This window comes from Python bivittatus, unplaced genomic scaffold (assembly GCF_059951505.1).
Source record: "Python bivittatus isolate LINGU-HERP-01145 unplaced genomic scaffold, Pbiv_v1 ctg000840_np1212, whole genome shotgun sequence".
NCBI classification, from domain to species: domain Eukaryota; kingdom Metazoa; phylum Chordata; class Lepidosauria; order Squamata; family Pythonidae; genus Python; species Python bivittatus.
Window position 1 is genome coordinate 24,207,501 of NW_028277113.1, and position 15,111 is coordinate 24,222,611.

The following is a 15,111-nucleotide window of genomic DNA, read 5'->3' on the forward strand; positions in this document are numbered from 1 at the left end:
ATTCGACTCTGTGGTACACTGGACAACAGACCCCCACGATGCAGCCTCCCCAACTCCCACTCTTCTGCCCCACGCACAGCCAGCAGCGAATGGACTCAGACGAAGTTTCCACAGCAAAAACACGCGTTGGCGGCGCCGGTCAAAAGAGGATGGAGGCTTTAAAGCCCTAGGTCGGCATGACACACCTCAGAGGCTGCTCTTTTCTGGCTTCCACCTTTCCCTGCAGAGAAGTGCAAAACTAGACCAAGCCTCGCCTAAGAGACGTTGCTGGGAACCCGCCAACCCCAGGACGCCCTCTTCTTCACCCGCCCTTCCACGATCTGTGAAGACTCCCTCAGCCATTCAAGGCCTAATTTAACCTCGCTACAGAGATCTAGGAAGATCGGGAAGGGGGCGTCTGAATCCCTGCTGCAGGCCTTGCTATTCTAAATTAACCCCTCCCCTCCTCGGGCAGCCCTGAGGAGAGCGGCGGCAGAGTGGGAAAGTGCAAGCGAGCGAGCGAGCGGGCGAGCAAGCGAGGGGTTGTGGAAAGGAGGGGAGGAGGCGGGGGGTTACCTGCAGAGCGCCGGGGAGCTTGCTGCTTTCTCCTCGGCATGCTGGTGTTGCCGCCGTCTCTTCAGCCGCCCTCCTCCTCCTCCTCCTCCTCCACCTCCACCTCCTCCTCCTCCTCCCTCAGCCGCCGCTGGAGAGTTTCCGCACAGGACTCTTCCAATCCCCACTCTTTTCATGCAGAAACAAACACACACACAACACTAACAAAAATGGGGGTGGGAGGAAGGGATGGGGAAACTGAGCAGCCAAAGGGCTTCTTCCACTTCCAATTCCGCTTGGGGAGAGCCAGCGGGAGGGGCGGGGGAAGGGGAAGGAGGGGAGGGGGCGAAAAGTTTGCGCGGGTTCGCTGCTCGGTGCCGGCGGCTCGTTGGGTGTCCTTCTCCCGGGTCAACTCCTGGCGACGCCAACGGGGAGCAGAGGCTGAAAAGGGGGGCAGGCGGTGCTGCTGGGATGCGGCTGCCCCCGGACCGGGCGCGGGGATGCCAAGCGCCGCCGCCGTCGCCACGCCAAAAACTCGCGGAGGCAATGTTTTCATTTACAAGGTTGATTTCTGACCTTCCCGTGCCCCCCTCCAACGCGCGCGTACACACGCCCTTGGGGCTTTCCTCCTCCCTTCTGTTCCGTGGCTGTTTGAAAAAGTTACTTCGGAGACCAAACAAAGCTCGCTCGCCTCGCGCCACGGTCCCTCTGCCGAAGATGCGAGCGGGAGGAGATGGACAAGACGAAGGGGTTGGCTCGCTCCGGCGACGCGCAGCCCAAATCCGTTTAGTTGATCCGGCGTTTTCCCCTCCCGGTCTCCTTCTTCTCCCTCCACCCTTCCTTAATTACTTCTTCTTCGTCGTCTTGGGGGAGAATGGAGCAAGCAGCAAACGAAGAGACGTTTGAATTCAACCCTCTTCCTCTCGGCTGCCTCCCCAACCCCCCGGCAAGCCTTTCTCCGAGATCAAAGAGTCTCAAAGCGCAACTTTCTCGCTCGCTGGCTTGTTTCAAAAAAGCTCGTGGATTTGGGCGATGCTGGTTTTTATTGCGCTGATAAAAGCTTTTTCATTGTGCAGAAAACGAGGTCGATCCAGTCTTTCCTTCTCCTCCCATCACTTGGTCTCATCAAGAAAGCAAACAGTAAAAAGGAGTAAAGCCCCCATACATACTGATCACACCGGATGGGAAATGTCAGTCACTCCTCCACCTTCCAAAGAGTCACAGATCAAACAGTGGCACCACCGAAGAGGATTACTTTAATGCCTCGCTTCCCTCCCTCTCTCTCTCTCTCTTTTTCTTCCAAAAATCGCAGTTTCTTCTGATACTAGAATAACGCAAACACGTTTTTAACAGGGATTATTATTTATAGTTGATCTCGATCCGCAACAGAAAACAAACAAAAGCCCCCACCAGACAACCCCCAGAGATAGTGTGTGAAAGGTGGGGGGGTCGAGAGAGAAGCCGAGACATTCACAGGGTGGGAGAGATTAACGTGACCTATCCCCCCCACCGGTTTAAACTCCTGGGAGAGAAAGAGATCCACTCTCCCTCTCTTCTCTTTTCACTGAAATATAGCACACATTCAGATCCCAGAGCTTTCAGACAGTCTCAACTGATAGACAGACACATCGAGCTGCTTTTCCTGCTTCAGATTTTTTTTACTCCTCCTCCTCTTGCCAACGTCACCCTGACAATTACAAATAGATCTCATACAAACCCATACCTGTCAATCTTTTTAATTGCTTTGTTTAATTTTAATGTTTCTTTGGGTTGCTTTTTGTTTTGTTTTTCCAGACTAAACAACACACGGCAAACACCATAGCAGAGATTTTATTTTATTTTATTTTATTGTTCCAGGAAAATGAGGCTTGTTGTACAGTAGAACTCAAATAGTCATAATCTGGTTTCAAAGGCAAGTACCGAAATGCACAGCTCAAGTTCTCCGGAGCTTGTCTGCCAAGGGTTTGAGGGAGGGAGTCACACATAAAGCAAGTGTCCACTACCGCACCACATTCAGGCATTTTAAAAAGTTTGTTTTTATAGAATATCCCATATTTCCAAGAGTTCACATCATAGGGAAGAAAAGTTAGCTCATTTTTTTTAGCAATAAAGAGCTATAGGAAAAAGAGAAATCAGTTTTTGTTAAATCAAATTGCCTGCTAGAATCTTAAAAAACAAAACAGAAATGGCACCTTTGTGTAAAAGGTAAAATGATTTCTCAGAGAAAACTTCACTGTTTTAAGAAAGGATTTCTTTCATTTTACTTAAAATCACTGTACTCAAGGTTTAAATAAGCAGTTTTTCTATTTTAATTTGTGCAAAGCTGTTTGTGTCTACAATAATTAAAACTAAGCATTTATTCCCAGGCAAATGGGCATATAGTCAGCCACTTCTCTAGATCACTAGTTTTTCTGCATCTGGCACTGTCAAAAATTTGCACCAGAAATATTTTGTATAGCAAATCCTACTCAAATGTGATTTTTTGTGAGTTCAGATAAGTGAGTATATAAAAACTGCCCTTTTGATAGTGCACTCAGTGTATGTCTCCTCAAAATAAATTCACTGAGTTTGGTGGATCTTTCTCCCAGATAAATAGGTATAGGGCCGCAACTTAAGCAGACATACATTATCTTTCCAGTAGCAATACTGAGTATTGCCTAGATTTAAAAGGTCAATTGTAGAAACATTTAAGCTAAAAATAAACGTATGACAACATTATTTAAGACAATATCTAACGGGGTGAAAAAAAAAGCAATCAATGGATTTACCAGCCTATTCTGTCATATGGGGACGTTATAAAACCATGAAGACCAGAAGAACATAGGAAGTAGTTTATTCGAATTGTTATTATTGCTATTGCAACCACTACTAGTACTGTCAGAATTACTATCATTCGGAGCTCACATATGCACGCCCGGCCAGATTTTAAAATATGCTTCCAATCCTTTCGTAAATCTCTGGCGTCTTTATTTTCACCCCAAAGCAAGCGCAGTTTCCAGTCGCGGTTGCAAGCGGCTCTGGTTTGATTCGTACCACCTTACGAGGAAGTGAACGTTTCGCACGGAAGGGGAGGGGCCTGTCTCAGCAGCGAGCGGCTCTAGCGGGCTGCTGATAACAACATTGCCAGATTAGCTGTAACTTCTTGCTCCCAGCCTAACCTTTTATTGCTCTAATACTACATTCAAGTTTTCTTTTGCTCTATTATTTAGGAACGATTTAGGAACGATCAGCTCCGGGTGTTGTTGTTTTTTTTAATGAAAGCTGGGGGGAAGGGTAGTTACGGCAGGTTGGAATATGCAATAATAGTCTCTTTCTTAGCGTGCAGATCAGCCTCCTCCACCAAAAAATAAAGTAGACTATGGTCAGAGATTTCCTCGTCTTCCCAAAAAGTATGTTTTCCTTCCTGAGTGAAAGCAATCTTTAGGTTCCGTGTTTATCTCCACACACACGCTGTGTGATTCTGCCTGTTTTGTTCTAAACTGCACAAAACATCAGCGCACGGGTTTTTGTTCCTGCGACAGCAAGTTTTAAGCAAGCTGGGCTCAAAAGCGAACTTTATCCGTGTTGTTTTTTTAACGTAGAGACAGGACGCAGAAGGTCCGCTGCAGGCGAAATTTACTGCAGCAGCGGCTGCTGCTGATCTAATGTTTCCGAGTGGTGGAGGGGCTGGAAAGGGAGGACTTTGAGCCAGGCGGCAGCTCGCTACATTAGACTTTATTTACATACACAAATCGCAATATACCGAGCTTGCCCGTGCTCGAGGGCTGCACGCTTGCGAAAGACTCCTCCTAGGCTGGAGAGCCCAGGAGTGCCGCGAAAGCCGAGAAAGGTTGGTAGATGATTGTGCGCGGGCAGAGGAGCGTGTGGCTGAGGTCTTGGGGAGCCTGGCAACGTGGGCTGCGACAACAGCAGCAGCTGCAGCTGACTCCTCCGGGGAGTCTCGTCCGGGCTTGTTTGGGTGGTCCTCCGACCCGGCCCATCGTGGACATGTCCTACTCCCGCCACTTTCTGGATTTCCAGGGCTCATCCATTCCCATTTCCATGAAGAAACTGGTAGTGACTAAGCTGAATTCAAACTTCCGAGAAGCTGTTTCCCTTCGCCACGATGCGCCCGTGCCGCTCCCCGGAGACGGCGATCTGCTTGTTAGAAACAGGTGAGAATCCCTCCCTCCCCGCCTCCTTTTCCTCCCACTCCCTTGGCACCTTCGCCATAACTGGGGAGGGAGTAGGCGATCCCCCCCGCCGCTTCCTGCCCTGAGCCTTTTCCCAGCAAAGGGCCTGGTCCCGCCGCGCGCACGCTCGCGCTCTCTTTGCGATCCTATCGAGTTGCATCATCTGCCTTTGGCGACTGTTGGTGTAATTTATTATCCTAAATGCTCTTCCATATAACCCTGCGTGCACACTTCCGTGCACGCGAAGCGAGCACTCAATTGGCGGTGATATCCAGCCGCCCGCTCCTCCGTATTTTATGTGCAAAAAAAAGTGGGAAGGCAGTGATACCCCCCCCCCACCGGAAAAAATCCATCACCGAGTCAGGAAAAGATGAGAAAAGTCGGGAAGCGACTTTATCTCAAGCCCTAGGTGACAAAGGTTCAAGAAGGAACTTCGACAACCAGGAAATGATTTCCAAGCCCCTCCCAGGCTGGGTAGGATTGCGCCAAGTATCCACAGACGTAACCCTGTGTGTGTAAGCGAGCGGGTAGGCGGCCCTTTCTTTGCTGTATTGTCCTAGATAGGTGATGGTGGGTTGCGTTATACAATAAAACTGACGGATCTGTGTAGATCTCCACGTGCGGTTAATGCCGAGCAATTGGGACGTTGTGTAGAGCTTAGGTTATTTATCGTCATCTCGGGGTGGGTGCGCGCGCATGTAACACACTCCAGACATTATTTTAGAGGAAGTTGTGTACACAACTCTACCTTGTCCCCCTCCCCACCGCAGTCTTCCACGTCACTAACCTTAAGCACGTAGTGAATCAACAGGAAAGCAAGGGACCTCAGTGGTATGTGGCTGCCACCCACCTTTCCCTGTCGCTCCTCAGCCGGTTAATCCCACCACCCTTTTTTTTTCTCTTTCACAACAAAAGCCAGGCTAAAAGCAGACGCGGGAAGAGCGGAGAAACAGGAGAAAGGTGCGGCCCTCCCTGTCCGATCGCTCTCCGCTTACTCGGAAGTAAGGCCCTACCGCTTTCGGTAGCCTTTGCTTCTTAGGAGCTCCACGGAAGCCCGTGGTCCTTGACAGTTTATGACTATTGTTCCGCGGTTCTTCTCCGCCGAGCGCCAAGGGCTGCGGGGCTTTCTCGGTGCAGCCCGGTCGCGCGGGGCGAAAAGAACTGACGTGAATGTGACATACAGAAAATTACGGACTGGCTCTCCAGGACGGTGCCTTCTGTAGGGTCTCGTTCCAGCAAGAAAAAGAAGAAAAAGAAAAAGAAAGTTGTTTGGACAGAATGTACTTTCTCCAAATGGATTTTGTCTGGTCTTTTTTCTGCTTTTATAATGATTCCCCTCTTAGGGGCTACCTTTGTGTAAAATCAACTTTTCCTAAAACTTAAAAATCAGGCAGGGAGAACAGGAAGTTGTCATTACCGAAAATATGTGATTAGGTTTGTGATTTGTGGGAAGATCTTCAAGAAGAGTTTATTCATATTCACCGTTGTGGTCCCTAAAATGTCTTTTAATTTGGATGTAAGAACTTGGTGGTCATCTGAAATCGCCTTTCACCACATTTTTAGTCCAATTGAATCTGATAGATTCAACTAGATAAAGTGCGAGTACTAGAATGAAATGATCTGTGAATCTCACACAACCAGGTGTCAATGCAGATGACAATAGTTATCAGAGCTCTGTCTGAACCATAGCAATACGTGCATGTTTTGTGCAGCGTACAATGCCCACATTACAGAAAGTCTTACCCTCCCTGATGTCAAAGGTTTGAATTATTGCTGTCATCAGAACGCAGTATTTAGAAAGCAAGTATCTGAAACATTGCTAATATTAAAAAACATGGAAGTGATATCTAGCTCTGGATACACTGAAATTCACTTTCTTGGAGAGAAAAGAAGAGAATTGGCTGATATAAAAGGGTACAGGAACATACATCCTGCTTCCTGACTGTCTCTGGGCATCAAAAGGTTGTTACGTCCTTGTTCTCAAATCCCCTCCTCCACAGCACTTTCTCCCCCTTCTCTCCCCCCATGCAATTTGAAAATTTATGCATGCAATTTATTTTGTTTCCAGTGTAACTCTTTCCCATCCTTCCTTTTATGCTGGGTGGGCTCTCTGGGGAGCTGGAGAATGCTTGTGCATTCTCCAAAGTTTGAGGAATGGGGGATGCCAAGTCTCAATCATACAGGGGCCATCTCGCTGTCCCCCCCCATGGTAAACACATTTTGAGTTTGCAAAGGTGCGTGTGAGAAATCACAGGAGTTGGGAGTTCACAACTTTTGTGTCATGTGGATTGTGTGAGGTGATCTCCCGCCCTCCCCCTCCTTTTTTTTTTTCCTGGAGCTTCTCGCACAGGCAAGAGCAGATCTCATTAGTGCAAAATAAAGTGTGTTAAGAATACAGTTCTTTGACGCCTGTTTTTACTCTTTGAAAGCTTCCTCAGGATTGTTTCAACCCCCCCCCCCCCCTTTCCATTTCTTGCAGCCTGGGAAAGTGTCTTTCCACCCTCTCAGTACAGTAAACGCAGTCACCTGGATTTATTTAGCCTTGAAAATTCACTCTGGTCAGTGACAAGGCATGGGAGAAGAAAGAAGGCAGGAAGAGATGTTTAAGAATATCATCAGACTGCATCCTGCAGACTGTTCTCTACTTACTCACCTGAAGATGCATACAGTACAGACTTAACCTTTATATTTTGTCTTGTCTGTGCCTCTTATACCCATGCATCCCTGTATGACATTTATGTTGCCTTGGGCTATTGAAGTTCATTTGACTTTAACTTTCCTCCTTTTTTAGAACAAGATTTCAATTTAGATGAAATTCCCTTTCTGCCTCTGACTGGAAAATATGTCTACCCTCACAACTGAATAGATATACAGTAGGGTATATATTGAATAGCAGAAGTAAACCCCATGCAATCTTTATATAGAGAGAAAAGTCAACTGGAAATAGTACATTTGTATCGTGTTGTGGTCAGTGTGATTTTGTGACCAAAAAGAGGGGAGGACCAGGAAGAAAACGAAAACATCTTATTTAGGAAGATATGCACGCCTTTGCCTGGCCTCTGCCTCAAACTGGAATGCAAATTTCTGGGTTCCTGAGTAAATGCAAGTCTCAGGACAGGTATGAGCAATAAAGAGTCAACAAATATAAGTGGCAAGTGTCTGCTTTTTAAAGAGATAAAGAAACATTGGTATGAAAATCAGGAAAAGAAAAATCACAGGCAGGTGGAGTCTGATAGAAAGTATAGAAAAGTTGGAAGAGTTGTTACAATTGTCTCTTGCTGATTGTTTGGACTGGACTCCCGCTTCCCCACGTTAGTGACTTTGTTTTGTCTGCCTGTTTAAGCTTCCTGCCCTACATCTCAGGTCTTCCGAGGGAGTAAATTGCTTCCCAGTAAGGCAAACAAGCTGCTTAACCTCCTTTGAAGATTCCTCCCCCCCATCTCAGTAGTAATCTAAGGTGTGTTGAGAGCCAGTTTGCAACCTTATGGAAAGTGGGAACCTTGACTGTTTAGGTTAAGCATTTCACGAGTTTGAACTGCATTAAAGGCTTGGGCGTCTTCTACTTTGGTGCAAAGGGCATCACGAAGGTCACCTAGTTAACTTCCTAGATAATAGTGATTGCTCCGGAGAGGCAACACGTCTCCTTCGCACAACTTTGCAAGCTGATCCTGAACTTGCGACTCAGTTTTGTAAACAGGCAAACCTATGCCCTTTTACATGGATCGGAGTTGTCCAGTTGATTTCAGCGAAACTTAACTATGCTGTGGCTCTCATATCTACCCAGTGCTTCAATGGGGCTTTCCCGAGTGTGTAAAGCCCTGCAACCATACTACAAAGTGAACAGGGTTAGTTGTGCAATAATTCTGTATGTCTACTTGCTGATTTCTAGTAGGAATGGTAGGAAAGACCAAACTCTGTCTATGACAACATTTCATCAATTTTTTAAAATCACCACAACTTAAGTACACACCTAACCTCTGGGTTGCTGAAATGGGAAATTAAAAAAAATGAATAGAGTGATGTTTCATGCTGAATGGGATGAGGGAATTTAAGCAGAGTTTGGAGACTAAATTGTTGAGTCATGTTTCAGTTTCCAAAGAAAGAACAACTTGCCGAAAAGACTAGAAAGGTTGCTAAACCTAATTTGGCTTATTGCTTGAATTTCTGGTGCATGTCCTGGGGATTCTGCGACCCTCTCTTTCCTCCCTAGATTTTTGCTGGGCAATCGTGAAGTTTTTTGCCCTTGTTTTCCATCTGGGAGGAAGAAGTTGGTAAGAGGCATCTATGAGTGGCTGGAGCACTTGCTGGGAAAACCTTACGTGGAAACGCCTGTGGTTCAGGCAGAGTGGGGAGAAAAGTGGTGGTGCATGGGAGGGGATCACCCAGTGGTCTCCCGCCCTCAAATAGTCCCCTTGGTCGAGCGTGGCAGCAGGCTAAGATACCCCTAACAGCTTCCCTGTGTTAGGGAAATCGCCTGTGCTGTCGCCTGTTCTCGCCTGAGATTCTCGCCTGCTCTGTAACCGCTCGCCCTTCCTTGGCGCACGCACTCCCTGCGGCCAGCGGGAACCCAAGTAAACAAGGCTCCCTCCAGAGCTTGTTCAGAAACAGCGGACGGGAGTAGTAATAGCATTTTGGCCAACGGAATTACTAAACGCCTCGTCTTCCCTCGCCCAGGCAGCCAGCTCTTTTACGTCCGAAGTTCGCGCGCCGCTACGCTCTGCATTGCATTGCCACGTGTTGGGGGGGGGGGGGACAAAGTTAAACGGGAAGAAAATGGAAAACGGGCTTGTGCAGGAAAAGTCTCGGCGCGTGTGCTGGCGGGCCCCTCCGCTTCGGCATTTGCTTACACCGAAGAGGCAGTCCCACTCTGGCACTGCGATCTTGCAAAGTTTCACTTTAGAACCGAGGCTGGATTTGAAGGAAAATGCGCTCAGGGTCTCAGGACCCCGCTAAAGCCACGAACTTGATCTTGCGCTCTTGAGCGGAACTGCTCGCCGAGCGGGCTCCGAGCGTGCAGAACCTTTGCCTCGGGTAGAGGAAGGGGGCGTTGGAAACGGCTGGAGAAGCGTGAAGGCAGCAACAATTAGGCTTGCGGGAGGAAGGATTTTTCAGACAAGCCCCGCCGCCCTGTGACTTTGGGCGAGAGGAGGGGGGGACATCCTACGTGCAGCATAAGTCAGTTGGGTGAGGGATGAAGTGGAGAAGCAGGGAATGGGTGAATAAATCGGGCCGGTTTCGCGCCCAGCAGCTGCCTCTCGGGGTAGCAAACTTCCTGCAAGAAGTTGCTGTGTAGGCGAGGCGAGGCAAGAGTTTCTTCATGTAGTTGAAGCTTCTTCCATCCTCGTACGTTGCCGCCTTGATCTTTTGTTTCTCGTGTCCCCAGCAAAACAGCGCAGCCCTCCGCTTACACACCTCTCTCTTACACACACACGTGGGGAGGGGGGCGCAGACGCACGCACGCATCGTTTTACTCTTCCACAACCGGACGTAGAAATGGCGTAAATTAAAGCTACTTGTTTTGTTTTCCTAAATAGCCGTAAACAGAATGAAGATATCCTCTGCTGAGAATGCAGACTAGATTGTATAAAGAATTCAACAGGACAGAAGTTGTTCAGCTGAAGATGTATGGGCACATATTTCTGAATCCAGCTATATCATACATATATGAGAACACTTAATAATGAACTGGCATTTCCTTAGAATTAGAAATATCCAAAGGGCTTCCTTTAATTTGGCCATTTCTGCATGTGTAAATGGTTTTAAATCCCCATAAATCCACACACAGTTTTCCAGTTTTGTCATGGAAGTAATATTTTCACGTATTTTTTCATCCTTGTGCGTAACCAAATGCCAAGATTTGTTTATTTTTGGATATGGAAGAGAAAAAGTTATATCAGCGTAGATTCTTTTCAAACTTCTGTGGAAATACCTGTCTTTAAACACTGTCTCTCTCCAGTTAACTTATTACTTAGCATCACAAGATACTTCATTGCCCATCATTAATACTTCCACTCATTTTTACCTGTTAGAAATCAATAGTGTACAAAGTAGTGGTGCATGATTTTAGTTTTTCTGTTCAAGGTTCTTTTAAGGTGTTGGAGTCATTTATATACAGCTAAATGTTTTAATAATGTGCAAATTAGTTGCATCAAAAGGCAAATTTATTATAGTCACTAGATCAATTTTCTTTAAATTTGCCTGCAGTAACACTTTTGTCCATCGACCTTGCAGGGGACTTTGATACTTCACATTATCATTAGTTATGTAAAGTGTTGTTACAATCTGAAATGTAAATTTGTTGCCAGAGTCGACATGTTTACTATTTTATTCCTATTCTGTATTGTACAGTATTACAAGTAAAAGACATATTTTTATTCCATAGCTTATAAGAAATAATTTCTTTTCTTGTTACTTTTGTTATGCAAGATAGGTATACCTTAGGTTTTCATTTGAAGAAATAATGTCAAGTATGTATATTAGTAAAAGTGAAATCTGATTACAATTATCTTTTTTATTGGGGGGGCATAAAACAATAACCCTTGAAATATTTGAAGAGGCATCACTGAAATCTCCAGCTTGTGCATTTAAGTGAAAAGATTTTCTTACAACAAATAAAGGTTTTGTTAAAAAGAGATCTTAATACGTTTTTGTTTTCTTCTAGATTTGTTGGCATTAATGCATCTGATATTAACTACTCAGCTGGCCGGTATGATGCTTTGGCTAAGCCTCCATTTGACGTAGGTTTTGAAGGAATTGGTGAAGTGGTGGCCTTGGGCTTAAGTGCAAGTGAAAAATACGCTGTAGGCCAGTCTGTGGCCTACTTAAAAGCAGGAGCTTTTGCTGAATATACAGTTGTGCCTGCTAAAGAAGCTATTCCACTACCTTCCATGAAACCAGAGTTTCTGTCCCTTCTGATAAGTGGAACTACAGCATATATCAGTCTGAAGGAGCTTGGAGAATTGTCTGAAGGAAAGACAATTCTGGTGACAGCAGCAGCTGGAGGCACTGGCCAGTTTGCTGTGCAACTTTCAAAGAAGGCAAAATGCCACGTAATAGGAACTTGCTCCAGTGATGAAAAATGTAGCTTTCTGAAATCTATTGGCTGTGACCGACCTATCAACTATAAAACTGAAAATGTTGCTGCTGTCCTCCAAAAAGAGTATCCCAAAGGTGTGGATGTTGTGTATGAATCGGTTGGTGGGGAGATGTTTGACTTGGCTATCAAGTCCTTGGCTATCAGAGGCCGTCTGATCATTATTGGGTTTATTTCTGGCTACCAAACACGTATTGGTCTTCCAGCAAGTCATACAGAGATGCTGCCAGCAAAGTTGCTAAAAAAATCAGCCAGCATCCGAGGTTTCTTCTTAAACCATTACTATTCTGAGTACCAAATGGCTATGAAACACTTGGTTGAAATGTGTGAAATGAGAGAAATAGTTTGTGAGGTGGACTTTGGAGACCTGTCTCTAGAGAGCAAGTTCACTGGCTTAGAGTCAGTGTTCCGTGCTATAGATTATATGTACATGGGAAAAAACATTGGAAAAATTGTAGTTGAATTACCTCACTCTGTCAACAGTAAGCTGTAAAAACAGAACAATGACATAAATCAAAACAGAGTAAATGGGCATTTTATGCTTGGCGATAATGCTTTAATTTCTTTAAGGCTGGCAATGGGTAATATATTAAAATAGCAAAACAGTATTTTGATTTGTTGAAGAGGTTTTGTATTGTTTAAAAACGCGGCTTGTAGCTAGCATTAAATTTACTTTTACCACATTTTTGGTCTGGAAATTTTCAATTTCCAACTTGCAGTGGATTTGAATATAATTCTAGACAACCTCAAAACTATGTCAAACTGATCTCATACCTTTCTTCCGGAACTCACTATGTGAAGGCAATATACGGAGCTGCAATCCTGTACGGTTTAGCTAAGATGAAGCCCATTGTTCTTGAAGTGGTTTAATAGACATGCATAGGATTACGCAGCAATCCTATATGCACCTTATACAGAAATATGCCCTCCTGATACTCAGATTGATTATTCCTATATACATGTGTATGAGACTGTACTGTTAAAACATCCATTGTACTTTAAATTTGTTATATGAACTGGGATGGATACAATCTGCAGAGACATTCTGTTCACAATAGAACTACGTAGAAAAGTTTTTTCTACAAAGCTTATTCTACACAATGTTCACATTTTTATTCTAGTATGAACATGTATGACTTTTTTATGTGTGCCGTTGGTTAAAAATGAACATTTTTATTTTTGACTCAACCTTGCCAGCTTATTTCAAGTGTGTATATGTTGGGATATTTAGTTATCTTATAAAATGACCTTTGAGGTATTATTTTGCCCTTATGTACTTATTTATTAGAGTTTTTCTTCTGCAATCTAACTTCTTTACATTATGTTGAAAATATAATAATCCAGGAATTTTCACATTAATGAAACGCACCAGAAGATATATGCTGTATCACTGAAAATGGAAATGGTACAGATTAAAATGTTGGATTAGAATGGCACCAGTATAGAATGTGTTTGGCTATGTAATAAAATATGATCCCTGTAAGATATTTTATTATACAATTCTAAGTATAAAGCATTAAAAGTCATTTTAGTTAACTTTTTTACAGTGTGGTTCAGTTATCAGTTATCTATTCAGATAGAAATTCCATTTGGGACATAAACTTCTTTGAACTTCACAAAACTTGTATCTAAGTAGATATAACTACAACTGAGCTCTCAGTAATTGCCCTTGAAATGCAGTTTTAAAAAAAATCCTTTTACAAATAGAGCTTTTTATAGTCACCTTATTTCTGTTCACTTTATAGTACCTATTTGGGATTTGGGGAAATGATGAAGTGCATCAATACATGTACTGATTCAAAACAAAGTTTTTTTCAGAAATTTCAAAGATGACAAAAATTGTGATATATTTTAAATATTCTTTATTAGTTTCCAGTTCTCGGCTCTTTGCTTTTTCAAGAATTTGGACAATTGGAAACAAGTTTAAAGAAATGTAAAGTGTTCTTTGGTTAGGGGCTGGGTTTAAATTCACAGACATGACCCTTAAGCCAGCTAAGCACCACTGAGGTCAATGGGACTTAAATGGTTTGTATCTAAATAGTTGAGTTTCATTTGATTTGGGATTGATCTGGTAAACTTTTTTGTTGATAGGTGTAACTGAAGTACATTTTGGATGTTGCTAGCAGTTGAAACACTTATAGAAACACTGTCATTATGATTGATTGATTTGATTTGATTGATTAAAAGAATTGAAACACAAGTATTCATAATAACTTTCAGCTTTAGACATAGGAAACCCTCAAACTAAGTATTTGTAATCCAGGTCTGTTATTAGTCAACATTATGTACTGCTGTTATATGTCTAAAAATCATCTTTTTCAAATTGCCTACCTGCACAGTTTTTAATATTTGAATCTTACAGTTAATTTTGAGGGACTATTTCTAAACAATATTTACAGCCAAATCATAAATCCTAATTTCACAAATAAGATCCACTGATTTCAGGGAAATTACTTCAGTATAAATATGTTTGGTATACTACTATGTGATTAAATTCTTTCAATTTCAATTGGGCAGCCAATATATGCCTAAATAAATCATTATATCTTAGGTCTGAAGTGAATTATTGTGTCTTAGAGAATTGTTTTTCTTTTAGCAAGAAATTCTATGTCATCTGTATAATTGAAGATTCTGAATTATTTCTCTGCACTAAATATAACAGTTACCAGAAGAAGTGGTAATTGACTGTAACAATTATCAAATAAATTAAAGCAACACAAGAACTTAAAGCATTTTCTGTTAATAATAATCACAGCATCCATTCTGTTGGATGCTGTGATTTAGCTGATTCATATTGTACACAACAACATAGTGTGTGGTAATACATACACAAGTAAGCACTGATGAATAGCATAATGAGTGAAGCAAAGGTAATTCTCGTAAGAATACAGTGGAGTAGAAATCCTGATTTCTAAATCTCTGTTGGCTACATTCACTATATATTTACAAACACCGAACTTAGCTTCACAATATTACAGTATTGTTTGAGAAATACATATTAAATGCAATTGGGCCTGAGATTACATACAGGACAAAGAAAGCAACTCTAAGCATATTTGCATTAACATTAATTGAACTCCAATGCTTATTTGGGAGTCACATAACCTGTGGATTCTAATTACATTTCATTCTTTTTCAATCTGAAAGAGAAGAGTCCGCAAATTCAAAAGATACTCTAACATTTAGTGTCTTACTGTTGGTGCTATGTCATTGTTCTGGTTCTTTTATGAAAGTATTATCAAAGTGTCATAAACGTTCCCCAGTCATTCTTTGATCACCTACTCTACCTGCAATGACATTGTATAGGTTAGTATG

The 15,111-nt window shown here is 43.3% G+C and overlaps 2 protein-coding genes across 5 annotated transcripts in view; one reads left to right on the top strand and one right to left on the bottom strand.

The window, feature by feature from the left end:
- Positions 1 to 2,085, bottom strand: part of TSHZ1 (teashirt zinc finger homeobox 1) — a 78,228-nt gene extending 76,143 nt beyond the window's left edge. The window contains exon 1 of one of the 3 annotated variants that reach the window (XM_007424601.3): positions 556 to 2,085. In XM_007424601.3, the coding sequence (XP_007424663.2) occupies positions 556 to 595 (40 nt within the window). In that variant the 5' untranslated portion in view covers positions 596 to 2,085. Of the gene's footprint in view, positions 1 to 185; positions 306 to 555 lie in introns of those variants that run through there. The other 2 variants (XM_088130688.1, XM_025164331.2) reach the window with 2 other exon arrangements.
- Positions 2,086 to 3,581: 1,496 nt separating this feature from the next.
- PTGR3 (prostaglandin reductase 3) lies at positions 3,582 to 14,346 on the top strand. 2 transcript variants are annotated; one of them, XM_007424600.4, is made up of 3 exons: positions 3,582 to 4,360; positions 4,552 to 4,685; positions 11,365 to 14,346. In XM_007424600.4, the coding sequence occupies exons 2-3, from the start codon at positions 4,573 to 4,575 to the stop codon at positions 12,287 to 12,289; spliced, it is 1,038 nt and encodes a 345-aa protein (XP_007424662.1). In that variant the 5' UTR covers positions 3,582 to 4,360; positions 4,552 to 4,572; the 3' UTR covers positions 12,290 to 14,346. The 2 variants fall into 2 exon arrangements, with proteins under 2 accessions (XP_007424662.1, XP_007424661.1); XM_007424599.4 differs by having other exon boundaries at positions 3,582 to 4,685.
- The last annotated feature ends 765 nt before the right edge of the window (positions 14,347 to 15,111 follow it).